A 26,925-nucleotide genomic window follows, 5' to 3' on the forward strand; every position below is an offset into this window, starting at 1 on the left:
GCTGCTTCGCAAACCGTGAACTTCCCAAGGGGCTGGATGTTGCCTGTGCATGAACCATCTTGTCATAGCAACCCAACATGGGCAGAAGTCTCTAGCTGTTTTTTGGCCAACATGGGAGGAACAGCAGAGTTGTCCAATTGCATTTGTAAGAGACTGTCCGAAGAACTGAGGACAGGCGTTTTGTTGACTTTTACTGTTGGCCCATACAGCTAACTCACCAGAGCTGGTTTTAAGATTTTTCCCTCCTATTTGACTTACAGAAACGTCTCTAAACCTTTCGTGAAGAAGAATGACCCAAAGGAGGAAGCTCTGGCAAAGCTGGGGATTGTGGGACACTCACAGGTCAGTAATAGCTTGTCGCTTCCAGATGGTTTCCGTTGTGACACACCTAGAAAAACCAATGTGGTCAGTGGCCAAAGTCCTGTTGGGATTCTCCAATTAGCTGTCATGGTGGCAATAAAAATGAAATAAATCTATATAAGCCACTACATTCGCCTTAAAGAGAAAAAGTGGGATACAAGTAGGACAAATAAAAAACAAAATATATTTATACCAAGTGTGACTGGATATCAGAAGGCTCCAGGCTTTTATCAATACAGACTTGCTGCACTACCATCACCCCTCTGTCTGCACCTCTGCTTTTGGAGCAGTCCCATGAGAGCCATCTGGTTGAAGCTTATTTGGGTTTTAGAAAGATGCTTGAGATTGAAATGAGGAAAGTGTCGCAATTTTCGTTAAGAACCATTCACCGCTAACTCTGATCCCGATGTCCTTGGAAGGCAAACCGTTGTTGCTTTACAATGCAGTAAGCTCACTTTTGGGGTAAGTTCCCTGCCACACCCAAGTCACCTGGAGTCTTGTTATTGATATGGTTACATTAACCCTCCAGTCAGGCCTGCTGGAGTGGGTTATCCAGAGAAGTAGCGACACGGATGCCTCTTGTCTCCTGCAGTTTATGAGATTACTGCCAGAAAGCTTTCCTAAGTGGGTTAAATTAAGCAGTTTGTTTGCTCTTCAGCCTTCCATGTTGCTACTCTAGGACTGCAGGTGTCACCTGTGGCCATGTTTAAAACACTTCTCCTCCGCCTTGCTTTTTCTTTACGCAAACAGTTGTCCTCTGCATCACCAGAGGGGAGCCCCCAGGCATCTCCTCCTCCACTGCCACCACCTGGCAAGTTGTCCAGCTCCATCAAAGAAAAGCAGCTGCCCCTCATGAACCTATTTGCTCGGCCGCCACCAACCTCCCCTCCTAACCCGGAGGTTCCACCTCCCCCCCTGCAACCTCCACCAGCCCTTCCTTCGGACTACGCTTCAGAAGAAACTGGCATGAGAGGTATGTGGAGGAGCTTAGACTCTGCAGCCTTGACTTTGTGATTAGTGAGTTGATCTTCTCATCCCCTGTGCCTGCTGATTATCTGTGGCTCATCTTTGGGGTGCAGAGCTATGTGCTCACTATCCATTCAAAGCACATTTCCTGTCCTCAAAGAATCCCGGGCACTGTGATTTATTATTAAGGGTTGCTGGAAATCGTAACTCCGTGAAGGTTAAACTGCAGTTCCCAAGAATTCTCTGGTGAGAGGGATGTGATTCGAATGTGTTTTAAATGTATGTACAGTGGTACCTCGGGTTACAAACACTTCGGGTTACAGACTCTGCTAACCCGGAAGTAGTACCTCAGGTTAAGAACTTTACCTCAGGATGAGAACAGAAATCATGCGGCGGCAACGGGAGGCCCCATTAGCTAAAGTGGTACCTCAGGTTAAGAATGGTTTCAGGTTAAGAACGGACCTCCAGGACAAGTTAAGTTCGTAACCAGAGGTACCACTGTAGTGTGTATGCACCTTGGGGCAGCCTTCCCTGTGTCTGATGGGAGTTGTAGTCAATGCAGGGCCACAGGTTGGGGAAGACTGGTATGGGCCACAATTCAAAGTGCTGGTCATTATCGATAAGAGGCCTGTTAGAAATAATGTCTTCTTCCACATGCCTCTGCCAAAGCCCTTCTTTTCATCACAAAGACCGCCATTTTTATTATTGTGTGTATCATTATTCTTTATAAAACCCTTGATAAAAATTATTATCCGTAGCCATTGTTTGAGTCTCTCGACACCTGACGTTAGGCAGGTGGAGACCAAGGAGAGTTTTCTCAGTGCCCAACATATGAATCGTTTCCCCCTGAGAAGCTGACATGACATCTACCTTGATATCTATTTGACATCAGGCAGTGGTTCCAGCTTGGACTTTTAGCTGGTCTTAAATGTCTTCTTCAGGGTATTGCTGACTTTGCTTACTCTGTGGCTTTAGCTTCTGTGTATTGTTCTTTTATTCAGTTTCTTGTGTTTGTTTTTATTATTTTAAATCGTACACAGCCTGGAGACCCTTGTAATGTAGGGCAGTTTAGAAATTCACCCAACCAGCAAAAACACTTCCCTTTTAGTAAGTTTTTGTTTTAGAAAGGTTTTTACCTATCTTATGGATACGGTAGGCTATAAATCTGAACAATTCAACAGATCTACAACAATCTTTACTGAAACCCCTAAAAGGGAAGTTAGATGAATGATGCTTTCTTATTTTGGGGGAAACATGATGGTGGATAGTGAAGATCTTGGCAGTACCACAATATATTGATTTGTAAGGCCCTTTGAGGGCCGCTTTGGTGGAAAAGTGACATATAAATGGTGAAGCAACCATAATAATAATAAAATCCCTTCTTCTGACATCCCCTTTGTTAGACTCAGCTCTGACAGTGGTGGAAGATGGCGGGATCAGAACCCAGCTCTTAGGACACTCTGCTAGTGTTACTTTCTCCTATGCCAACCCTACTTGGAAGCTCTTCCTGCGCAAAGAGGTATGTCGGTCCATTGCATCCCAGCGCTGTTTTCTGGAAGTGGGAGAACTGGCTAATCCAGCTTTGCCGTGTACATCTGCAATGGGAGCATCTCACAAGAGCTGGGAATCCTGGTCATGTGACCTGTCACGGGCACTGCTCTGCTTTGTCCTGCTTTTCAAATTGAGCTGGAACCATCTCAGTGTGTTCCCTCGTTCTAGGAAGTGCAACAAAACAAGTGTTGTGGTAAAGACATGCGATGGCACGGCCTCATGGTCTCTCCCATCGTGATAAATTCAGCAGGTTTGGAGTAGGAATAATCCTGGGAATGGTAAAGGAGGAAAATAAATTCTGAATAGATGTGATGACCACAAGGCCCGGGGCAGATATAAATCCACACACTGTAATAGGGATCGATTTGGACTCTTTATGTCTTGTTTGCATGCCTTGCCCTGAGGAGGACAGGAGATGAAGAGCAAGAATGGGACTCCTCGCTCTCCTTATGCCAAGTTTGTTGGGTGGGCGAGTTGTGTAAAGAATCAGCTGTTCTTCTTTGAACTTCAGTCAAAACTGTGTCCTTAAAAAATTAACTCACACCAGTGCACTGGATCACTGGTTGGCTTGGGTGGAGAGAGAAATGGTTACATGTTTTGAAGACAGCTTTGTGTTTGTTTCCCAACAGGTTTTTTACCCCAAGGAAAACTTCAGTCATCCTTATTGCTTAAATTTGTTATGTGACCAGGTGAGCAGCATCGGGGGCGGGGTGTGTGTGTGAACTCACTTTCCTTCTTCTTGGTCCATTAACATCTGCACATTTCTTTCTTTCCCCTTTTTCCTCTCCTTGGGTTTTTGTGCCTTCTTAAATCCACGCACCTGCTTTCTGCTTTGAGCTTCAAAGCTCTTGGACTGACGTTTCCAGTAAGACGTATGTGAGTCTAATCAAAGTCAATCTTCTTTGCTCCCTCTCAGATCATGACAGACACTTATTCGGAGTCATGCATTCGGATCTCCAAAGAGGAGAAGCGTAAGATGAAAGACCTGTTGGGTAAGCAGCCCCCTCTCCAACCACTCGACCCTAACCCATGCCCCATATGTCTTGGGGACATACAGCTTCTTCCTGGAATTAAAAAGGCTCCTTGGATGCATCTGCCACAGGCTGTGCATTAGGGATGTGTGGACTTATAGCACACTTTGTGCTGTCTCGGTAGTTTATTAACTTATCAAACAACCACCTAAGATTCCTCTTCGTTCCACAAGTGTGATTCAACAGATGTTAGAGTTGCCTCTACATTCTTGCAGATATAGTATTATTAACCTGTCCTTCACCCTAAAATCCCAGGGTGAGTTACAACCATTTAATGCAACATTTAAACAGTAAAAAAAAAAAGTTTTTACTGATTTTTCATGGATAACAGAGGTACATATAACGTCTTTGTCTTCAGTTACATTAGGTGAGACATTGCTATCATAGGCATTGTGAGGTTTGGTGGTGGGAGGTGGGGAGAGGTGAGAGAAAGAAGTGGGGTGGTGATTTTGCTATCAGAATATCAGATTCCTGCTTCTAGAATTTTGCTTTCCTTGCTTGAAACATTTGGGGTTTGGTTCTGCTTAACTAAGGGGGCTGACTAAAGATACGAATGAGCCAATTTCTCCAGCAGAGTTAGCACAGCTTAACTCTGTTAAGACTACTAATGACAAATTTGAACCATTTCCTGTCCCTGCTGATTAAACGTTTTCCTTTCTGCATCCTTTCCAGTGGCGTTCCAGGTGGGCATGGATGCCAGCTCCATTCTAGATGATGGGATAAAGAAGAGGATTGTGGTAGCTGCTCGTGATAACTGGGCCAACTATTTCTCTCGCCTTTTCCCAGTTAAGGTAAGTCAGGCTAGCTGTTGCTTGAGGGACCTGGGACCTTATCTCCTGTAAGGGGGTGGGGAGAGAGACTCTCTTGGGTTTTGCTTGCGAGTTGGGTGGGTGATTCGTTTATGTCCCTCACCCTTTTATTAGCTACTACTCAACATTGGTGCTGACTCTGCCTAGGTCACTACTTGGAATATTTTAAACAGTTTAAATAACAACAACAACAACAACAACAACAACAACAACAACAACAACAACAACAACTTTTATTTATACCCCACCCTCCCCAGCCTCAGGGCAGCTAACATCAGATATATAACATTAGTATAAAATCAAACAATAATTAAATTACCTCCTAAAAACAGGTCAAAATCAAATTAAAGTCTAATTAGATGGCTTTCCGCAGGGTTAGGGTTGGGAACAGTAAGTGCTCATTGGCCCAACTGTGAAGCCACAAGCTTCAAGTTAAAGCTCATCCCATCCGTTACCTGATTGTATGGTGTCTTAGGCAAACCATGATTCCCTCAGCGTCCTATCTTCAAGCAGTTGAGGGCAAGGGTTGGAGATGGAGTAAGAAAATAGTACCTCACAGGGCTAATGTAATAAGGAAATAATTTATGTGACTATCTCAGAATGTTTGAAATGCTCTGCATATATACAAGTGGTACTATTCAAGCAGGCCTAACACATCCTCAAAGCCCAAACCAAATGCATTCAGAATAATCCAATGTGTGTGTGTGAAACTTGTTGTACCTTAACAACTTAATGCAGCAGTTGGGAGGTTGCATATTTGAAAGCTGGCCAATGTGTGTATTGAGAGGGGGAGACTCCCTGCACTTAGGAAATGATCTCATTGGCAAGGAGATACTGTCGTGTTGCCCTTTCCCTGGTGAATAAGTTCTCCAGCCCAGTTTAATCAACAGCTAGTTGAGTGACAATAACTTTTCTGCTCAGCATTTCACGCTGCTCTGCTTCCTTATTGAGGAACATAGAAAGCTGCCTTAATGGTTGCTCAAACTATATCTATCTGCCTGGCCCAGTGTACTGATTAGTACGGAGAAGGGCCTTTTCCGGCACCCACTTACGGTATCCTTTTCTTACATGTGAGCTCCTGTGGGTTGAACATGAGGCCATCTGTTTACTCCACCACTGGAATCACCAAAGCCGGCAGCTGTTAGGTGTGGAGCGTTAAGCATGATAAGTTGGCTGGGCTATACCTCCATCCACCCCAGCATGCCAATGCTATTCACACAAAGTGACGTGACCTGGTTTAAATGAGACATAGGACACCTGGAACACACCACACAGTTACGTTTTCCTTAAACGCCTCCCCCTATGTTTAAATGAGGCTTCCCCCCTTCGCAGCGCTCTGTTTCGTTATGCTTAAGCATAATGGCTTCTCTCTCTATTCCTCCATCTCATTTGGTCTGGCCCCCAATGGACACATCTCAGAGTTGGTTGCCCTGCAAGATTTTCTGACGCTTCTTGCTACCTCTGCACTAAAGGTGCCCCTCAGGCCACCGCAAGACATTCTGTCAGTCCTTTCCGCCTCCTCTTTATTAAAGGGAGAAAACGGGAGTGATGTTCAGATTCTGGGCGTTTCTCACCGGGGGCTCAGGCTGCTGAAGAGAGCAAAAGCAGCCAGCTTCAATGCTGAGCAGCTGAAAACCCTTTGCAACTACAGGTAAGAGGCAGTAAAATCCAGCTTTAAGGAGATGGTGGTGGGTTCTGGGTTCATGAGGCTGCTGAGAAGCTGCAAGAAGTTGACCCAAACCTGATCACTTTGTGGACGAATGCATAATATAGACCTAAGAAGTTGGCTGCATGTTGGAACGTATCCAAAATTATTAAAATTTGTATACTGCCCTATTCCTGTAGATCTCAGGGTGGTTCACAAAATGGCACAGCTCTGTGGGGAAATATTTTTTTGTGAGTTTTGATGGCACTCAAGTTCTCAGTAGGATTCAGAATATGTGTTGGTCTTTATGGCTATAGTAAAACATCTCCCCCCTTCCTTTGGTATGCCCACTTCCCTTTGCGCTGTTAGATTGTAAGTCTGTGGTCAGGGCCTGTCTTGCATACATTAACTCCCGTGCAGCACCTGAGATCTTTGGCATAGTTATATCTTCTGATTCTCTCTCACAAGATCAACTGATTCCCCCTTTCCATGGCATTTATGTACCAGTCCTAACAATATTTAGCCCAAGACAGTTTACAATGCATATTAATAAAGCAAAAGTAAGAATAAGATATGCAGCAAAACAATTAAAATCAGTAATCAAATAATACATTTAGTGTGTAAATTGAAAATATGAAACATGGCTTGGTTCCGTTGCTTGATTCATCTGGAGCTATTAACTCTGCAAACACACTGATCGTGGCACACTGTAGTCTGGATTGGATGAATGGGTTTGTGTGGGAGTCATGGAGGGATGATCTAAGCAAGGGAATGGGGCAGGATGGCCTTTTCCCTCTTCTTTTCCTGTTCTTTGCATCTTCTCTCCTTGCCCATGTCTTGGCACCTTTTCTGCTTGCTATTATATGTGCACCAACCTCAGATTTCTTTTGAGCGGCATCAAGGCAAGGAAGGTCCCAGGGGCCTTAGTAAGGTGCAGCCGCTGAACTTAGCCAGGTATAAAGGCCAGCTATGAACCATATTATCTGGATTTTTCAGTTATTCAGATGTGCTGTCCTTAGAGCTGATGGACCGCAGTACCCTTCAGTTCTCTCTGAAGGATGAGCAGCTCATCCTTCACTCTCGAAAGGCTCGGCAGATTAAGACCATGGTGGAGCTCTTCCTGCTTGAACTGAAAAAGGTGAGAGAAAGCAAAGGCCTGGAAACAATGCCTTATGATGAACGGCTAAGGGAGCTGGGCATGTTTAGCCTGGAGAAGAGGAGGTTAAGGGGTGATATGATAGCCATGTTCAAATATATAAAAGGATGTCACATAGAGGAGGGAGAAAGGCTGTTTTCTGCTGCTCCAGAGAAGCGGACACGGAGCAATGGATCCAAACTACAAGAAAGAAGATTCCACCTAAACATTAGGAAGAACTTCCTGACAGTAAGAGCTGTTCGACAGTGGAATTTGCTGCCAAGGAGTGTGGTGGAGTCTCCGTCTTTGGAGGTCTTTAAGCAGAGGCTTGACAATCATATGTCAGGAGTGCTCTGATGGTGTTTCCTGCTTGGCAGGGGGTTGGACTCGATGGCCTTGTGGTCTATTCCAACTCTATGATTCTATGAAAGCCCCTTTGAAACACCTTTACTCTTTGCTTAAGAAAAGTACAGGACTCACTGCCACCACCTCCAGAATAACCACAACTCCTTAATTGTGCTATTCCTTCCTCTCTCCGCTCCTCCCCACCAAAAGGACTCCAACTACGTCATAGCTTTGCGCAGCTATGTAACAGATGACAAGAGCCTCTTGAGCTTCAAGAAAGGCGACTTCATCCAACTACTGCGCATGGAGGGACTGGAGCCAGGTGAGAGGGTCTGGCCATGAAAGACCACGTTATTGTTCAAAGGTTCCTTCCACATTTCCAGGTCCTTAGCAACCTGCATGCCTGCTACAGACATAGTACTTGGTCAGTTAAAACATCCCAATACAAATGACTTGAGCAGGGAGTGCACTGCACTTAACCAGCTGCTCAATCTTGCTCTTAAGGATCAATCTCCAAGGAATCCTGGCCTTCCCATTTGCAGCCAGAGTGAGCTGTGCACAGCATGGATTGGCTAATCCCTGTGATATCATCTCCATTCTGCTTCAAATTTTTCATGAAATTATCGTAGGTTTGTTTGTTTTCAAAAGGAGGTCAGAAGCCAGCATTCACTTGAATGACTCTGCAGTACTGTACTTAAAAAAAACCCAAAACTTCCCCCCAAAAAGGCAGACAGTCCCCTAATTTTCCCCCCCTGAAAGCGCCAGACAGTAGGGGTGGGAGAAAACAAGTCAACTGATTGAATCCAGAGTATTGATTGTAAAAAACAGAAGAAAGGAAAAGGAAGCCAGTATTGTCCTGCTGATACAAAATTCAATTACCGGGTGCTTTTATTTTATTTTTTGTTCATCTGTGTGCATCCATTCATAACAATATATTAAGCATATGTGTGAAGTGCAGGGGTTCATAAGAAAATACAGGCTCGGAAGCAACTTAGCTAGAACCTGGGTAGAGAAAGGGAAGCTTCATAAGCAGCCCCGTCCCCAAATGTCCAGATGTGAATTTCAGCCTCTTTTCCCCACAGGCTGGCAGTTTGGCTCCGTCGGAGGTCGCTCTGGCCTTTTCCCTTCCAGCATGGTGCAGCCGGTGGCAGCTCCCACTTACCACAGTAACCATCCAAACCGTACAAACCGCCAGGAAGCCGTCAGGAAGAGCCTAAGGAGAGAAACACAGCTGGAGAGAAACATTAGCAAGGAGGTGAGGCAGGCTGTGAGGAGGAGGAGGTGGAGGCGTTGGCGACAAATGATTCTACATTTTCTCTCATGGGTGGGGGGAAATACTCTGACAGGGAGTAGGGCCTGTGGATTTGAGAGGTCTGTGAGGAAATACAGAGCTCCAAAAGAGTTCTGCAGTGGGAGAGAAAGGGCATATATTTTTTTTGCTATTGGAAGCATATGTAGACTGCTGTTAATTATAATTATTTGCTTATAAAAATATTTATTTATGATTTGCTTAGTTATAAAATAATTACTTATGTACTGCTATTCATTTTTTAAAAAATCAGAGCAGTTTTCCCAACAGTTATACATAAAACCTGAAGTGACGTTTATATGAAGGTTTTCTCTTCCTGCCCCATCAGAACTTGACCTCCAGCCTGGAGTCGGAAGTCAATAGTACAACAGCCAGCACTCCTCCTTGCAACTATACTATGACGGAGTTTGCCGCAGCACACTTCCAGGAAGCCCAGTCCGCGTGAGTAATATGCACCAGAAGTCCTTAATTATTGTGGGTGCTTCTAGATTGGTATTTGTTATGGGATGGTTGCTCCTCATGTATGTAGCTTTTTCACACATGGTTGGCATCAAAACACTAGCCAGTACTCCCAATCCCATTTAATTTTATTTTTATTTTTAAAAAAGATGGGATTAAAATATTTTAAACGAATAACCCTCTGCTGACCTCCCCTCTCTCTATTTCCTTTATACAAGAGGTAGGGAACCTTCTTTCCCGTGAAGGACCTTTGACCAATGGGAAAATTCAACTGGAGGTCACAGCCAATAGCAGGCGGAGCTAAAGGCAATGGTGGGTGGGCTCCCAGCTGAAAGTGGGTGGGAAGAGGGCCAAAATTGAGTAGAATTTGCAGCAAGACTGCAAGATGCTGTAGCTTTGCTCTTTCTTTCAAACTGCCACTCCATCTCTGAGGGCTGCCTGACATTAGGCTGCAGACCACAGGCTCCTTACCCCTCCAGCTTTATGCCATATTTTTGTCCCACTTCCACATAGGAAGTTGTATGCAAATGGGTTCCCAAGGAGGGCATGTCCTTTGGCAAGGTCTTTGCCCCCACCCACCCCAAATTTCTTTGGGCGCAGATATTCTTCCTCTCCCCTCCTGCCAACCTTCTCTGTACCCACTTATTTTAGGTTACTAATATATCAGAATATATAGGCATGTGGAATGGTTTGAGTTTGCAGTATAGTAAGCACATAACTGCAAACTCAAACCATTCCACATGTATAGTAAGCACATAACTGGGACGCGGGTGGCGCTGTGGGTTAAACCACAGAGTCTAGGACTTGCCGATCAGAAGGTTGGCAGTTCGAATCACCGCGACGGCGTGAGCTCCCGTTGCTCGGTCCCTGCTCCTGCCAACCTAGCAGTTCGAAAGCACCTCAAAGTGCAAGTAGATAAATAGGTATCGCTCCGGTGGGAAGGTAAACGGCGTTTCTGTGCGCTTGCTCTGGTTCGTCAGAAACAGCTTAGTCATGCTGGCCACATGACCCGGAAGCTGTACGCCGGCTCCCTCGGCCAATAAAGCAAGATGAGCGCCGCAACCCCAGAGTCATCCGCGACTGGACCTAATGGTCAGGGGTCCCTTTACCTTTAAGCACATAACTTATGCAGGGGTTACACTCCAGGGATTGCTCCTAAAGCCAAAATCATAGAATTGTAGAGGTTTTTTGCCCACAACCCTGAGATTAAGAGTCTCATGCTCCTATACCTGCGGGTGTAGGCTGGTATACACATAATAAAATAATAATGATGCTCTGCCGACTGAGCTATACTAGGAGCAATCATGTATAGTCAAAACACATTGGGTGCAATGGTGGGTGGGATTGCCAAAGTCTTCCCCCCCCTAGACTTCTGCCTCCTTTAAAAAAAATTTTAAAAGAGTTTTTCAAGCATGTAAAGCTGAATGCGCACATTAAACACATGTAAGTTGTGTGGTTACTGTATTGCCCTAGGGCCTTTGAAACAAGAAATGTACTGTTTCTAGTGATAGCACGCACACACAAGTGGAAAAAACATTGATGAGAGTAGGAGACTTACTGGAAAAAAGAAACTTCAAAGGTAAGAATACTTCTAGAACCTTCTTTTTCACACAGATAACCCGAAGAAAGCTGAGCCTGCTCCTCTCCCTCTATATCACTACATGCTTTTTAAACCAACTTCATATCAAATTGGCAGCCGAACACTCACTTGTGTCTCTGGAGATATCCATGGAACAGCTACCCTATCAGCAATGAATATTATAACAGCCATAAATAATATCCTCTGAACACCCCTTCTGTAAGAGAGCCACTCTTACATTTGTGTTTGGGAGCTGGACTACTTGGACAAGAGTTTGGAAGATAATGACTGCATTGCCCATTTGAGAATTCATTTGCTACGCTGTCAAAATGAACAGAAAGAAGCTCCCATATGATGCTTTTCAGCTGATGGTATATAACCTCTCAACTCCCGTGAATACTTCCAGACTCTAACAAACACTTTTGGAAAGAATGTGGACAAATGGGCACCTACTTCCACCTTTGGTGGGAATGTCCTTCTTCAGTACAATGGTTTTGGAATGTCTGCCAGAACAGTTGCTCTCTAGGCCATGTGGGGCCTCCAAAGCGATGCTAATGAATTGTTTTGAACACAGTCATTCTGGCTGCTTGGATAAAGACTTCCATAAACAACTATATGACAACAAAATGATGACTAGTGAGGAAGTGGAAGCATGTCAGCAATAGGGTCGCCATCCATCCTGATTTTCCCAGACATATCCAGAATACTGCAGTCGGCAGCAGTGTCCAGGCGGAAATCGAGAAGAAAAAATCAGGGGAAATCCAGACTTATGGCAGTGTATGCTGTTTTTGCCGTTTCCCCACAAAAATTGCTTGAAAGCCCTAAGTCAGCAACCTTCCCAGAAAAGTATATTGATAAGATATGGAAATACTGGCTACATGCTAAATTATCCATCTATTACTTCAGGTAGCAAGGAATCTCACTCAAAAGAAAAGTCCTATGACCCCATGGTTTCGTTTACGTTTCCTTTGCTAAGTCCTAGGCCATGAGCACATTCCCTTAAAATACTAATGTGTATATTTAATTTGATGCATTCCATAGAATTTATCATGACACATCTTACTAGAATTCTCAACAAAATCCCAGGAATCGTGCAAATTCTTTACTATTCAGTTTCTATTTCTTCGCTCCATTTTGTTTACTGAAATCCCTCTTGATGTGCTGTAATGATGTGCTGAATTTTTTTTGTGAGTTCAGTAAACATAAATAAAATATGGTTTAAATTATTTTTCTTGGGATATAATCAAATTTTACAGATAGCATTTGATCTGCCTTTTGTATATTTCCACACACATGTCAATAAAATCATGTTTAAAAATTCTTCTAACTTTTCTAACTTGCCTGCATTTGTGTCACTATGATGAGGTGGTACCAAGATCTAAAGGAGTTGTGCTAAGATAGCATTACATTTTCTGATGACAAAATTTCCCTGGGTGGGACCTGTCTGACATTTTCTTTCATACCACTTCAAAGGAAAGTATGGGCATCATGGGATATTAAGAGGGGAGAAGTTCATCCACATGACTTGACATTACCTCAAGTGTTGCCCAGACCAAGAGGAAAGGATTTGGAGTTTTTTGTTTTGTTTTGCTTTTTTACACTAGCGCAAGAAGATTCCCTGCCCCACCATGCACACCCTTTGGAATTCCCCACTTCCAGGGCTGACGTTGATTAATTGATATGCATCTAAGTTATGCAACATCTACCCTCTTCCTAGAAAGGGCTCTCTTTTCTCTTCATGCCAACCGTTTATTATTGTAGACTCAGGAACTGTGAAGTTTCCACCACAGCAAACAAAAAAACCAAAAAACCTTCAACTCACTCTAGTTGTTTTTTATCGTTGTTTCCCAGACCGCTGGTAGTCCATGGACTGCCGCTTATGAATCACTGTTGGAAACAGATAAAGCTGCTTTATACCATTTCAGGCTCTATCCTTCTAACAAAAGACTGCCAGTGCCTGGAGCAGGGAACCTCAGGCCTTGTGAGGGGGCAAGTGAGTGACCCTCCAGGACCAATTCTCAAGTCTCTCCCTAGGCCTCTGTTTCACATCCCAAGTGTCTTTGCCTGGCTGAAATGTGTCGTTGAACTCAGAAAAATTGTATGAAGGAATCAGAGGGCTGTGTGTGTGTGTGTGTGTGTGTGTGTGTGTAACCTAGCCTGCTGTAAAATGGTAAAATCTCCATTCATTGCTCCACCCAATTTGCCTTCAGCCTCATCTACTAATGGCATGTGTTGTGGCCCTTGGAAAGTTGCCCAAAGGGGAATATGGCCCTCGGGCTGAAAAGGGTTCCCCACTTCTATATTCACCTGTTCCAGATCTCCAGGGTCACCTGATACCAAATAAATCTAGGAGATGCCAGGGATAGATCCTGCAACCCGGGTTTGCATGTGCTTTGCCACTGAGTTACGGCTGCAAAGCAGCTGGAGAGTAGGGCATATGTCAGACCAGATTCTTGAATGTTTTTTTCTCCTGGGTAATACCCTAATCTTCTGTCTCTGCTAGGCTGGGATGGAAGGGGATGAGGGCTGAACAGAAGGACCCTGCTCTCATGGTTCAGCATACTAAGGTAAATCAGAGGGAGAGGGGAGTCATCTCTGGGTAGTTCCTTTATCACTTGGAATGTGGATAGTTGAAAGATGCCTGATAGATGGGCAGCTTGCCTTTTGGAAGTCAGTGCTGAAGTATCTGATGGTGTTTGTTACGTGGGTCACCAGGCAGAGGGTCTTCTTGGTAGTGGCGCTGGCCCTGTGGAACGCCCTCCCATCAGAGATCAAGGAAATAAACAACTACCTGACTTTTAGAAGACATCTGAAGGCAGCCCTGTTTAGGGAAGTTTTTTGTGTTTGATGTTTTATCGTGTTTTTAATATTCTGTTGGGAGCCACCCAGAGTGGCTGGGGAAATCCAGCCAGATGGGCGGGATAGAAATAATAAATTATTATTAAGGGTGTGCACACTTCTACTAGACCCACTTGAACTTTGCGCTGAGGGTATCAGCTGCCTTCTTGGGCTTTGCCTCTTCTTGACTGCTTGTATTCTGACCTCACAGGAACCAATCAAAGAATCACTCCTGTTCTACTCTGATGGCAAGATGAATGACCTGGCTATGAAAAATTTTCTGAGTAGGTGGTTTTTCCTTGTGCTGGGCAATGGGGGAGGTGGCAGTGGCTGTGTTTCCAGAGCTCTGGGATAGGTCTCATTTATGCGGTTCTGGCACCAGGGGAATGGCCTGAGAGCATTTCTGCTTCTCCCCTAATGGGAGAAACCATTATCCAGACATTTGACTTTCCCCTTGGTTTGTCAGTATTGGCAGAAAAGGAGGCTACAATTTTCTTAATTTCACTATTCCCAGTGCCTTTGTTTTCCTTTTCCAGTTCTGAAGTAGGAGCAGAGATTAATGCTAAGTCCTGTTTTGCAGCTCTGATGAGATTCATGGGAGACCAGCCAGGCCTCAAGAGCAAAGATGAGGTTGATTATGTCTATGAGATCCTCCAGGTTTGTGGCTCTTTTTGTGATGGGCTTGCGTGGGTGATGGTGACCAGAATGGGCTAATGTTTGGGGAAGGGAAGATCACAATCTCTCCTAAGTGATGCTCGACTCCTATAAGGATGTGAAATAAATAATCTATCGATTTTTTAAAATGAGATTTTTATCCTGCCTTTCTGCTTCAAACAGGGAAACCCCACGGGGGCCCCTACATCATTATTATTATTTTTAAAAAACAACCCTCAGAGATAAAGCAATTTAAAATACACAATATGGGAAGCCGAAACAGAACAGCATCAGGGAGCAAAGTAAAAAGTAAATAAAATAAACTAATCAGGAAAGTGCCGTTGCAGTCAAGTCCTGCTTGTGGGCTTCACATAGGCATTTGGTTGAGCACTGAGAGAACAGGATGCTGGAATAGATAGGCCATTGGCCTGATCCAGCAAGCGATTTTTAATTCTTATGTCTGGCCAAATACCTGCTGATGAAAGGGAAGGAAAAGCTGGAAGATACCAAATGCAGGTGAGTGTTGAAGGGACCGTTTAGATCAGGGGTCAGCAAACTTTTTCAGCAGGGGGCCAGTCCACTGTCCCTCAGATCTTGTGGGGGGCCAGACTATATTTTGAAAAACATAATGAATTCCTATGCCCCACAAATAACCCAGAGATGCATTTTAAATAAAAGGACACATTCTACTCATGTAAAAACACGCTGATTCCCAGACCGCGGGCCAGATTTAGAAGGCGATTGGGCTGGATCCGGCCCCCGGGCCCTAGTTTGCCTTCCCATGTTTTAGATGCACAAACGTGCTTATTGAGCCAAATTATTTTTGAATATTCTGGTTTCGGGGTTGCTATCTTAAGTACAACCCAATCAAATCTTTGGACTCCAAACCGCTGCAAAATTATTCTGGCCATCGTCATCTTAGACCAGTCAAGCTGGAGGCATCTCCCGGGACAGTGAGTTCCACATCCTTTGCACTGCATCAGAGAAGGCCCTTTCGTCCTGTGTTCCTACCAACCACAACTTCATGGGACACACAGAACAGCCTCCTTCACTGACCTCAGTGGATGGGCGGGATTGCCTAGGAGGAGTTGGGTAATATTACCAACCCACTGATGGCTGCCTTGGGGGAAGAGGTGCCAAGTAGGGGTCAGCTTGAGAAAGACAGGCCCTCATTATGCTCCCTTAACCACCACCCCCCTCTGTTGACCCCTGCATTGCCCAATCCCATGCAAGATGATAAGTCAGGAAGCAGTGCGGAGGTCTTTCTACTCTATGTAAGTTACGGATGTTCCGAAATGTATCTGCTTTTCCTCTTATGCTTCCCTGCCTTGTACAGCTGTGCAAAGAGAAGGAGAATCTGTGTGACGAGGTTTACTGCCAGGTCATCAAGCAGATCACGCGGAACCCCAGTCAGTAAGTACCTCTGCATGTGTGTCTGTGGGCGGTGGGAGCTCTGAAATTGAAGGAATAGGGGAACATGGGTGGGGATAATTGGGATGTCAGTGTGAAGTGTTAAGTAAGGGAGCCTCTTGTTAGAATAGAGGAGATGTAGGTGTTAATTTGAGTGAAAATTTCATCATTAGAAAATCAAGATCTTTTGGTGGGTGGGTTTTGAGTGAACCCTAATGATGCAATTTTTTTACATTGATTTAACTGGGTGTTGGATCCAATCTATTTAATTTTTTGCCAAATTGGAGTGGTGGAAGAAAAGCAGAGATCTGAGTAATGGATTACTGATGAGCCGCAGCACTGAGGCTCTGGGCATGAACTGGGTGTTGGATTTTAAAGGAGTTGTTTATATATATTGGAATCCTCACCATGCCTTTCTTCAAAGAACCTCAAGTTGGGGGGTCCTTGGGCGTCCCCTCCATTTTATCCTTACAACAGCCATGTGTAGTTAGTCAGTATGGGATATAGGGACTGGCCCATGGTCTAAGCACCATAGCCTAGCTACTACAGCACACTAGCTTCAAAAAGTAGTAATAATGAAAATGTTCTAAACCAGAAGTGCAGAGAGTCCTTTCCAAATATTATCTGGCTTCTATACCTGTAGCAATACACTTGCACAACTCCAGCTCTCATCAGCCTAAGTCAGGCATGTCCAAAGTCTGTTTCGGGGGCCTAAAATGGCGCACCGGTTTGTTTAATCCGGCCCCTGCAGCAGTTTATTTCCTGGGGGGAAGTCCTAAAAAAATCTCAACAACTCTTTGGTTGGCCCTCACGGCCCTTCACTTCATCAAATGTGGCCCTCTTTGAAAAAAGTTTGGACATCACTGGCCTAAGTCAACATGACCAGTAACATCAGAAGAGCCCCCTTTTCATGGAAAATTGTTGGTTTTCTCTGTAACCCTCTTTGGGCTTTTATTGAAAACAAGATCACAAATACTGAGGATTCTACAAATTCAGCACTAGCCTTCCGGGTTCCCAGACATTGCGGCCGCCCATTCAGCTGCACTACAGAAATGTCAGGGTTACGTAGCTCTCATTTATGGCTTGTTATAAAACAGGACTGATCCCATTCATGTGAAGGGAGGAGTCAATGAGAGAGCAGTCTAGCCTCAGATATCAAGTTGGGACTCTGGTATATCCTCCCGTCCCTCTGCTGTCTTCCTCGCTGTCAATCATGGACTGTATGTTCATCTGCTGAGGACTGTGGCTGTGGGCTTGAATAAAGGGAATTGTAATGTTGAAGTCAGGGCTTAAACATATTGATTTATTAAACTGCGAACTGCCCTTCATCTGTAGACCTCAGGGTGGTTCACAAGTAAAACACACAACATACACACTCAAAACAAAACAATCACCTCCCCATGTGTTGATTCAGTGGCTTTTGTGCCTTCCATCTGCCTGCCTCACTGCTGTGAGGCTGTAATTGCCCCTTAGGATCTTTGTATTGAATCATAGCCTTTGAAAGTCAAGGACCTTAAAGTGAACTCTGTGCTGTAAACACCTGCGACTTCTTTGGAGCAGCTGCAGGGCTCATCTACTTCAGGCTCTTTGCTCTTCCTCAGGGAAGATGCGTGTCTTATGAACTAAGCAGGTACACGGAGTACCTTAAAGGTAAAGGGACCCCTGATCATTAGGTCCAGTCGTGACTGACTCTGGGGTTGCAGCACTCATCTTGCTTTGTTGGCCGAGGGAGCCGGCGTACAGCTTCCGGGTCATGTGGCCAGCATGACTAAGCCACTTCTGGCGAACCAGAGCAGCGCACGGAAACGCCGTTTACCTTCCCGCCGGAGCGGTAACTCTTTATCTACTTGCACTTTGACGTGCTTTCAAACTGCTAGGTTGGCAGGAGCAGGGACTGAGCAACGGGAGTTCACCCCGTCACGGGGATTCGAACTGCCGACCTTCTGATCGGCAAGTCCTAGGCTCTGGTTTAACCCACAGCGCCACCCGCGTCCCATATGGAGTACCTTAGACACACATAATCCCCCTCTCACTCCTTGGAGCTTCTCATTTCCCCATCTTTCCCTTCCAACTTTTCTCTTTTCTCTCCCCCTCAGCCTTCCTTTCTTCCTGGATCCCTTTCAGCCAAATCTCCCATGTTTTTCTCTGTCCTGCAGAGAGAGCTGTCTCCGTGGCTGGAGGCTCCTGGGCCTCTTGACTGGATACTTCCTCCCTTCCAGCATTTTGATGCCATATGCCACCAAGTACCTGCAGCAGGCCAGCTCTGACCCCATTTCCAGCACAGGTATCGTCTGCCTCCCACCCTTGGGGCCATATGTGCTGGCTTCATTCAGCACCAAGGGAAGCGTGAGGGAGAGCAAGAAGCGGCTCTTACTTCACTCCTGGAGTGGTGGTCCTGGGAGGGATTTTGCTGACTTGAACTGAGGTCACACCACCTGCAGGATTCCATAATTCAACAAGATTCCATACATGTGGCTGTTGTCTACACAATGTCTCCTCAAGTTATGATAGCCAGGAACTCCAAACTTTGCTCCAGTAAATTATATGAGCAGTAGGCCCTAGCCCTTGAGGCTCAGCTGGTAGGGATATGAACATAAGAATAGTCTGTTGGATCAGGACAATGGACCATCTAGTGCTCATAGTGGCCAACCAGATGCCTGTGGAAACCAGGGAGCAGAATATGAGCACAAGAACTCTCTCTCCTCCCATGGTTTCCAGCAACTGGTATTCAGAAGCATTATTAAATCCAACTGTGGAGGCCTAGCATAGCCGCCATGACTGATAGCCCTCTCCTCAATGAATGTGTCCAATCCTCTGTTAAAGCCATCATCCTCAAGGTACTCAGCTGAAAATTGGGTGGGTAAGGGCTAGAGTAGGAGGCCGTAACAACCATAATGGACTTGGAGCTGACCACCCCAAGAGGTATGGAAAGAATCCATTGGCCTTCTTTGGTCTGTGATTAAGTTAATGAGGTTGGCTGTGGAAGAAGTAACTCAAAGCTTTATTGAATTTAGCTGAGGGGTTTGGTGGGATCTTCCCAGTGCTGGGCACAGTATCACCGACTGCCTCACTCCCGTGTGGTTCTTTGGGCTTCCCTTCATTGTCACAAGGCAAGAGATATCCTGAAGGGTTGTTGGGGCTCCAGTCTTCATACCAAATCGGGGGCTAAATTCAGAATCCCAACTGAGCAGAGTTCTCTAGCTTGTAGTACTCGTAAGGCAGCACTTGTAAGACTCATGAGGTGACAAGCTCAGCCCTTTGCCCTTTCTCAACCACAGAAATAGCCAGGATTTGCCAGAGCAACCTGAGGAAAATGGTCATGTACGGAGGCCGTCGACACTTGCCGTTCCGTGTGGAGACTGAAGCGCTTCTGGTAACTGAGTGAAATATAGTTGCAGGAGGTCGGGTGTTGAAGGGGGTATTCTACCATTTGGGTTACTAAGGCAAGTCCCTGAGACAGTAAATATTTGGGGCTAGGAGGTATGTTCCAGTACAGGAACCGTGGAGTGGACTTTCCTTGATGCAGGGTTGTGCCTGGACATTTTGCTGCCTGGAGCAATGGACAAAATAGTACATATAGGCACACATTACACTTAAGAGGCAAAAGTTGAATCTTATTTTCATACTTGCAATGGAACAGCATCTCCCACTACACTTGAGGGAAGCAGGACAGTTTAAGGACAGGCTGTGTGGCACTTATAGCATGGTGCCCCTTGCTGTGTGAGGCAGTCGCCTCACTCTGGTTAATGGGAGGCCCGGCCCTTGCTTTATGTGCTGCATGATGGGAACTCTGTGGATATATATGGGAAGGAGACAATATTCAGCAAGGGAGAAGAGGAGTCGATTGTATACTGGTTGAGATTGTTTGTGAGGCGTTACTAGCGTCTGACTGGGAGGTTGTGAGGCTACATGTGTGCTTATAAAGGGGAACTGAGTTTCCTTTGTGGATGGGATTTGTGAGGAGAGGTGTTAGCGATAGCGATGGATGTTCTGAGGAACAGACAGAATTTCTTGGGATGATGGATGTGGCTGAATCAGGATTTGAGAGAGATAAGAGCTGCTAATAGGAAATGCAAAAGGAATCTTCCCCATCCAGCTATGCTGCTCTCCCGGAAATCACAATGCGTTTGATCCATGCTGAAAATCCAGAGCATGCTTAAGTAATGCAAATATCTTCATTCATCCAAGCTATGTTCTTAAAGATATGAAAACCCCAAAGGTCACAATCAGGTCAGGTTTTTAAGCCCTATTCATTTCACTGTGAGAGGCAAGCAGATGCTGGAATCTGTAATGGAAACCAGTGGGGCTTCAAAGTGATTACATTTGCCTGGATCCTGCTGTTGGGGAAGGGGACAAAGATGTCTGTACTGGATTCTCTCAAACCCTGAGTCCTTTCCCGTTGGTAGAAGGGACGTGGCTCACGTCATATATCGGTCAACCTACCTGGAGGTCTGAGATACAACACGAAAATCAAGACATTCACGGTGAGTCCCTCTTTGGCGTGTTCATCAGTGTGTTATGGGGTGGGGGGCTTGTGGGGTCAGTGCTGGCAATGTCCATTTTTTGGGTGGATGAGACTGACTTGAAATATTTATGTATTTTGATTTTCATCTCTCCTTACCAATATGACTCAGAGTAGGTGACCCCATCTTTCAAAATGCTATTTAGACACAGAGATCAAGAGAGCAATTTCTGCACCTTCTGCCATTGAAACAGCCTCTTTCTATTGCAGGGGCCTGTGGTCAGTCTCATCACCCATCTGAGCCAGGGCTGTTATGCTTGTGCTATTATTTTCTCTTATTTCCAGGGGTGGGGTGGGGGCATAGTTAGAGCAGCTGCACTGCACACTGAGAGTCCCAGTCTCCAGATTCATTCCGTCACCTCCAGTTAAAAAAGATTAAGGTAAAGGTAAAGGGACCCCTGACCATTAGGTCCAGTCGTGGCCGACTCTGGGGTTGCAGTGCTCATCTTGCTTTATTGGCCGAGGGAGCCGGCATACAGCTTCCAGGTCATGTGGCCAGCATGACTAATCCGCTTCTGGCGAACCAGAGCAATGCACGGAAATGCCGTTTACCTTCCCGCCAGAGCGGTACCTATTTATCTACTTGCACTTTGAGGTGCTTTCGAACTGCTAGGTTGGCAGGAGCAGGGACCGAGCAACGGGAGCTCACCCCGTCACGGGGATTCAAACTGCCGACCTGATCGGCAAGTCCTAGGCTGTGCTTTAACCCACAGTGCCACCCGCTTCCCTTTAAAAAAGGTTAGGTAGCTGGAAATGTGGATGGCCTCTGCCTGGAGAGCCACTGCTAGTCATGGAAGATACGTCCTGGACTAGTTGGAGAAGAAGTCTGTCTTGGTCAAAGGCAGCTTCCTGTATTCTTCGTCTCATGAACTCAGTGACTTCCAAGGGAATCATAAGGGCTTGCATCTGTACACTGTGATTTAGCCATTTCCCTTCCCAGGGAAATGGAGTTGTGGGCTGGAGACGAGCCCGCCCCATGCGCAGGGTTGTGGCTAGCCCCTCATAGGGAGTCCCCTCCGTGTCACGCCCCCAGGCCAACCAATCCGGGCAGCCGGGGGGGGGGGCATGGCGTGCTTTAGGAGTTGGTTACAGGTGTGAGGGTATTGGCAGTGAGCCGTTTGGCTCGGGTGGCGGTTAGGCATTGGTGTATTAGATTGGAGGGGAGGGAAGGTAGAGGCCATCACCTACGCCTCCTATTTCAAGGGTATTCCATTAAAGGAATTGGGGGGGGCATGATCCTGTCCAAAGCCCAGGTGGGGGCTATGGCTATGGCACGACCTATATCGGTAACCCCGGGGGAGCTCAAGTTGGTTTGCATCAACAGGGCTCTCCCTACCGGTGGTTAACCCTTCTGAGACTTCCTTCAGGTGGTTAGGAGTCAGGTATAGTCGGTTCGGTGCCAATTCCTAAGCCAAAACCACTCACATTCTGTAACCAATAAAGTTGTGGCCTTTTTTAGCCCATTAACCTAAAATACTGGTGTCAAGTGTCTTTATTCCGACAAAGGGGAGGGTTCGGGGCCTTGCCACACAACCCCCATTCTTTCCAGCAGTTCCCCATGTCCTCCCAGAGGCTGCTTGCAAAGTATCTCTGAATTTGGAAGGAGGGTGCCACCAGAGGTGAGAGAGTGTATATCGTATGCATAGAGCTCACCATGCATCAGTTTGCCACTGGGGCCTGTGATGAGCAGACTGAGCATCTCCCTCTTTTCTCCCTTCTTTCCCACTGATGTGAATCCAAGAGGAGCCATATCTTTCAGAAGCTGGCCTGATTTGCAGCTCACCTGTCCCTTCCCAAACTTACTATTTTCTGATTGTGGCTGAACGCATTACAATGGAATTAAAACTACAGTGGTACCTCGAGTTACATACGCTTCAGGTTACAGACTCCGCTAACCCAGAAATAGTGCTTCAGGTTAAGAACTTTGCTTCAGGATGAGAACAGAAATTGTGCTCTGTTGGTGCGGCAGCAGTGGGAGGCCCCATTAGCTAAAGTGGTGCTTCAGGTTAAGAACAGTTTCAGGTTAAGAATGGCCCTCCGGAACGAATTAAGTACTTAACCTGAGGTACCACTATACTGTACTATAAAATCTCGCTAGCCCTCCTCCCTCCCATCACTAAATGAGGGGGGCTGGAACTTATGCCAGCACAGGTCTTTCCCTTGTGTTTGGAAGCCCTTCCAGTTGCTTACAAATGGCTAGGATGCTACTTTTAGACAGCCAGCACCAGGGTAAGGGCTAAAAGTATTCCTTTCCCATTTTGGTTGTAGGTTGCTGCAGACATCATGAAAGAAATCGCTGAGCAGATGGGGGTCACTGAGCCAGAAGAGATTCAGGAATTTGCCATCCTGGCCAACAAAGATAAAGGTAAGGTGCCCCCATAGCAGTGGCAAATGGTCAGCTGCAGGATACTTACTTATATGATGAAATGTGCTAAAGATGACTGCCCAACAGCAGGAGCAGGGTAGATGAGTAAATGGCAACCGAATCAAGACAAGATGGGGTACCCTTCATTTTTGGAGGGGGAAAAGTGCGTCCTATAGGGCGAAAAATATGGTAGTTTGTTGACTAGCATGACCTGGGTGGACTCGCATCCCTCCTAAGACCAGCAAGTGCCCACCAGCCCAGGAATGCCAGTATGCAGAGAGGCAGTGTGAATCACTTCTCAGACTGCATACCGGGCCCAAGGTAAGGGGTGGCTTATTGAGGCTGTATTGATGGAGGGCTTCCAAAATCCTTCATGTGATGGCACCACTAAATGAGAGTGAATTTAGATCTTTTATTTTCATCTTAAAAACACCACCAAAACCTTCAAGGTTCTAATGGGGACAGATGGAGACATAGGTGCAGATTGTATGAATGAGATGTAGTAGCTGTTGTTGACCAGTCCGTTTCACATGAAATCGCCTTGTGCAGGAATGTGCAACATGGTGCTGTTAGGGCTAAATCCTGGGGAATAAGGTGCCTTTGATTTGATGGGGGAGAGGATGACTTGAAGCGCCACATCCTGCTCTCTCTGCTTTACTTAGAAGTGGGGGTGATGTTCAGGTGAGCAGGGTTGTGTCTCTTGTTTTGCCATGCAGGTAAGATTGCACGTCCCTTGCGCCAGACTGAGTACATCCATGATTATTTGCTTGAGGGAAGTTCGATAGAGCTGGAGTTCTGCAGGATCACCTGGAGGACACCATTGCACTTTGAGAATGACATGTATATTAACCTTCACTTCAACCAGGTAAGCTTAAGGAGAGGCTCCTTTCTTCCTTCTGTGCGTTTTAAATTACAGTTGTAAATCTTTTAGTGGTAATGTTATCTTTTTTTTGTAAACCGCTTTGAGTTTTTTCTGCAATCTGTAAAATTTATGTAAAATTCTGTAAATTTTATAAACAAATACATAGTTACAGGATTTCAATGGCAAACAAAGCTGCATGTCTGCCCAAAATTTTTTGAAGGCACAAACAGTGCTGAAATCAGAACTGCAGATGACCGTTCCAATGCCATTATGAGCAGAAATCACAATGAATGCACAATAAAAAGGATGTCTGAAGGAACCCTTTGCAAAAGGCTGGGGATTCCGCTGAAGATGCCGCACACATTGCCTGTGAGCGTATGGTGACATCTTGTTCCCATTAGGCTAAATTTGCTGTGACCTAGCTTGATGTTTGGGACACTTTCAGGGCATCAGCTGCCAGAATTTGCTGAATATCTAGAGATATGTAGCCATTAATAGGACTGTGTTGTTCAACCAGCAAAATGCTTCCCTGCTGGTTCCTGCTCAAGGGATTGTAGGCAAAGAGTGAAGTACGATGCAATGCTCTCTTTGTTAGGAGCATCCTACTCTTGTGTAGGAACCTGGTAGAGACACATGCCTGACTGGCATGCTCTCTCTCTCCTGGTCGGTCATTCAAGAGCTTCAAAAGCTTTCTTTTGCCTGAACATCACAGCGACTGATACCAAAAGGCATTAGCACGCTTAGGGATCCGCAGCGTATTCGCAGTTTGTGTAACAGACCTCAGTAGCACAGCATTTTGGCTAATCTACGTTTATTTACATATAATACACTTGGAGCATTCTGACTTGGCTCCATGAGAACAAAGGACAATAGTCCCACTTCACAGAACACAGTAACACAAACATCCTGTCTCCGTCACTTCCCACACTGTGAAATGAAAACATACACCATCATGTGATAGACAACAATCCCATGACTGCAGACACGGGGAATGAATCTCCAACACTCTTGTGGGTTTTTCCTAGGTGCTGCAGAATTATATGAAAGGGAAGCTGCTGCTGCCACGCACCAGGGAGCTAGAGAAGCTGGTGTGTGCCTTGGCTCTGCTCCAGCACTGGGCCAAGGGAGCTGGATCAATCCCTTCCATGTAAGTCTCCTGTTCATAGCCTTGGGTGGTTTGTGTAGGCCAGAACCTGATGCTTGGCAGAGACATTTCCCTACTTGTGTCAAGAAGACTCATCTCAGGGAGGGTGAAGATGTATTCACAAAGTCCAACCATCCTTTAATATAGGCAAGATGAGGGCCCTGGCCAGATCCTCATTATTCACATACCCCCCTCAGCGGTTCTTCTTGTCTTCCTCAGAGCATGTGCATACTGTCACGCTCCTAGTCCACACACTCAGAAGAGCTACTTGACTCCTCCCTGCCATTTTGGGGGTTTAGCCAATGTTGTTTAGAGACAGAGCAGGTAAAATGTCCCTCATACTTGTTTGCTAATGGTAACTGTTCCAAGCAAAGAAAGTGGTAACAGGACCAGTCCGCCCATTAACCTCAGTGAGGTAGTCGCCTCAGGCGGCTGGCTGAGGACAGCTAGAATCCAGATGCCTGAGGAATGTGCCGTTTGCCACCTCCTGTGCTTGTAGCTCGTGGCCATTGTCTGGGAAGAGTGGATCCACTCTTGCCACCTGCTCCTCTCTAGCCTCCTTTCCCCCCGCCCTTCCAGTTACCTCAGGCGGTGGAGGCAGGAAGGACAGTGGTGGCGGAGGGACACCATTCTCTGTTTTGCCTTAAGTGGCAAAATGTCTTGGGCCGGCCCTGGTGATAAAGGGACTAGGTTCTGTCACAAACTATAGGTTGTGGATGATTCTGTACTCTTAAGCACTTTTGCATGCTAAATTTCAGCCCCATTATGGATTACTTCAGGGGTGGTGAACAAGTGGCCTTCCAGATATTGAAGCTCCAGATCCCATCGGTACCAGTCAGTATGGCCAGAGCTAAGGGGTGATAGGAATTTTAGACTAGCAATATCTGGATGGCTGCAGGTTCACCATTCTTGATTTACATGGTCCATGTACCCTGGGGGTGAGAGAAATGATGCAAGAGGTCCTGCTTACTAGTTTATTTCCTCTCACATCCTCTAATTAATCTACTGAACATTAAATGAAGGCACCATTCACACAATCTGAGTACAGAGGTACATTGGTTCTCAAATGTAATTTGTTCTAGAAGTCAGTTCGACTCCCGAAACAGTTTGAAAACCAAGGTGCGGCTTCCAATTGGCTGCAGGAACTTCCTGCACTCAAGCGGAAGCCGCGTTGGACGTTCAGCTTCCAGAAAATGTTTGAAAACTGGAACACTTTCGGGTTTTCGCTGTTTGGGAGCTGATTTCTTCGACAACTAAGCCGTTCGAGAACCAAGGTAAGCAGTTTTTTCTACTAAACCCAGCCCGAGGAGAAGAGGAAGTAGTAGTATTCTTGAATTGTTGTTCAAATATTTCTTTCCATGGAGCACAGCTATGCATCCTAACCATACCTTTATTTTCTGATCACCTAAATAGAGAGGAACTAGTAAGTTACATCCCTGATGACGTTGCACGCCTCATCAACCCAGTCATTGTTCAAAATTCCGTCACCTATCAGCTGAAAACCACGAAACAACTTGAGCGACAGGAGGCAAAAATCAGTTTCATTGGTAAGTTCAAGTGGGCAATACGGTTGGAGCTGGTATGATCTTACTCTGTAATCCCAAACTTTCTGCCGGTTTCCTGTTGCCACATGGTACTCCCCCCAAACATCAAGGCATGGAATCCAGGAGCATACTGACATGTTTATTTTGCATTCTCCAAAGAACTCAAGGCAATTTACATGGGGTTATCTTATTTCATTCTTCAACCTAATTGTTATGAAGTATGTTACTGATTCCCACGTTACCCAGCGCTTGACTTTCAGTGAGATCTTCCCTGAGTCTGGCTTTTTTCTTTTATGTGCATGTAGATGACTTGAGGGAAAATGCATACATATTGCAAAACGTGCTTTCTATTAAGGGCAAGCATCTACAAATCATAGCGGTAAAATGGATTGAGGCA

General features: G+C 45.7%; 1 protein-coding gene across 4 annotated transcripts in view; it reads left to right on the forward strand.

Moving 5' to 3' along the window:
• The window catches only part of LOC114590615 (unconventional myosin-XVB-like), a 75,558-nt gene that overhangs the window by 41,313 nt on the left and 7,320 nt on the right, over window positions 1–26,925 (forward strand). For all 4 annotated transcript variants that reach the window (XM_077924201.1, XM_077924200.1, XM_028716884.2 and 1 more), the window contains 22 exons: window positions 261–342; window positions 1,111–1,333; window positions 2,730–2,845; window positions 3,507–3,566; window positions 3,794–3,869; window positions 4,581–4,699; window positions 6,250–6,368; window positions 7,359–7,500; window positions 8,053–8,164; window positions 8,925–9,097; window positions 9,480–9,592; window positions 13,693–13,756; window positions 14,239–14,311; window positions 14,608–14,684; window positions 16,018–16,094; window positions 18,248–18,375; window positions 19,370–19,464; window positions 20,498–20,575; window positions 22,882–22,978; window positions 23,695–23,843; window positions 24,866–24,987; window positions 26,398–26,531. In XM_077924201.1, the coding sequence (XP_077780327.1) occupies window positions 261–342; window positions 1,111–1,333; window positions 2,730–2,845; window positions 3,507–3,566; window positions 3,794–3,869; window positions 4,581–4,699; window positions 6,250–6,368; window positions 7,359–7,500; window positions 8,053–8,164; window positions 8,925–9,097; window positions 9,480–9,592; window positions 13,693–13,756; window positions 14,239–14,311; window positions 14,608–14,684; window positions 16,018–16,094; window positions 18,248–18,375; window positions 19,370–19,464; window positions 20,498–20,575; window positions 22,882–22,978; window positions 23,695–23,843; window positions 24,866–24,987; window positions 26,398–26,531 (2,429 nt within the window). The remainder of the gene's footprint in view (window positions 1–260; window positions 343–1,110; window positions 1,334–2,729; window positions 2,846–3,506; window positions 3,567–3,793; window positions 3,870–4,580; window positions 4,700–6,249; window positions 6,369–7,358; window positions 7,501–8,052; window positions 8,165–8,924; window positions 9,098–9,479; window positions 9,593–13,692; window positions 13,757–14,238; window positions 14,312–14,607; window positions 14,685–16,017; window positions 16,095–18,247; window positions 18,376–19,369; window positions 19,465–20,497; window positions 20,576–22,881; window positions 22,979–23,694; window positions 23,844–24,865; window positions 24,988–26,397; window positions 26,532–26,925) is intronic.

Source organism: Podarcis muralis, chromosome 2, assembly GCF_964188315.1.
Source record: "Podarcis muralis chromosome 2, rPodMur119.hap1.1, whole genome shotgun sequence".
In the NCBI taxonomy this organism is placed as follows: Eukaryota; Metazoa; Chordata; class Lepidosauria; order Squamata; family Lacertidae; genus Podarcis; species Podarcis muralis.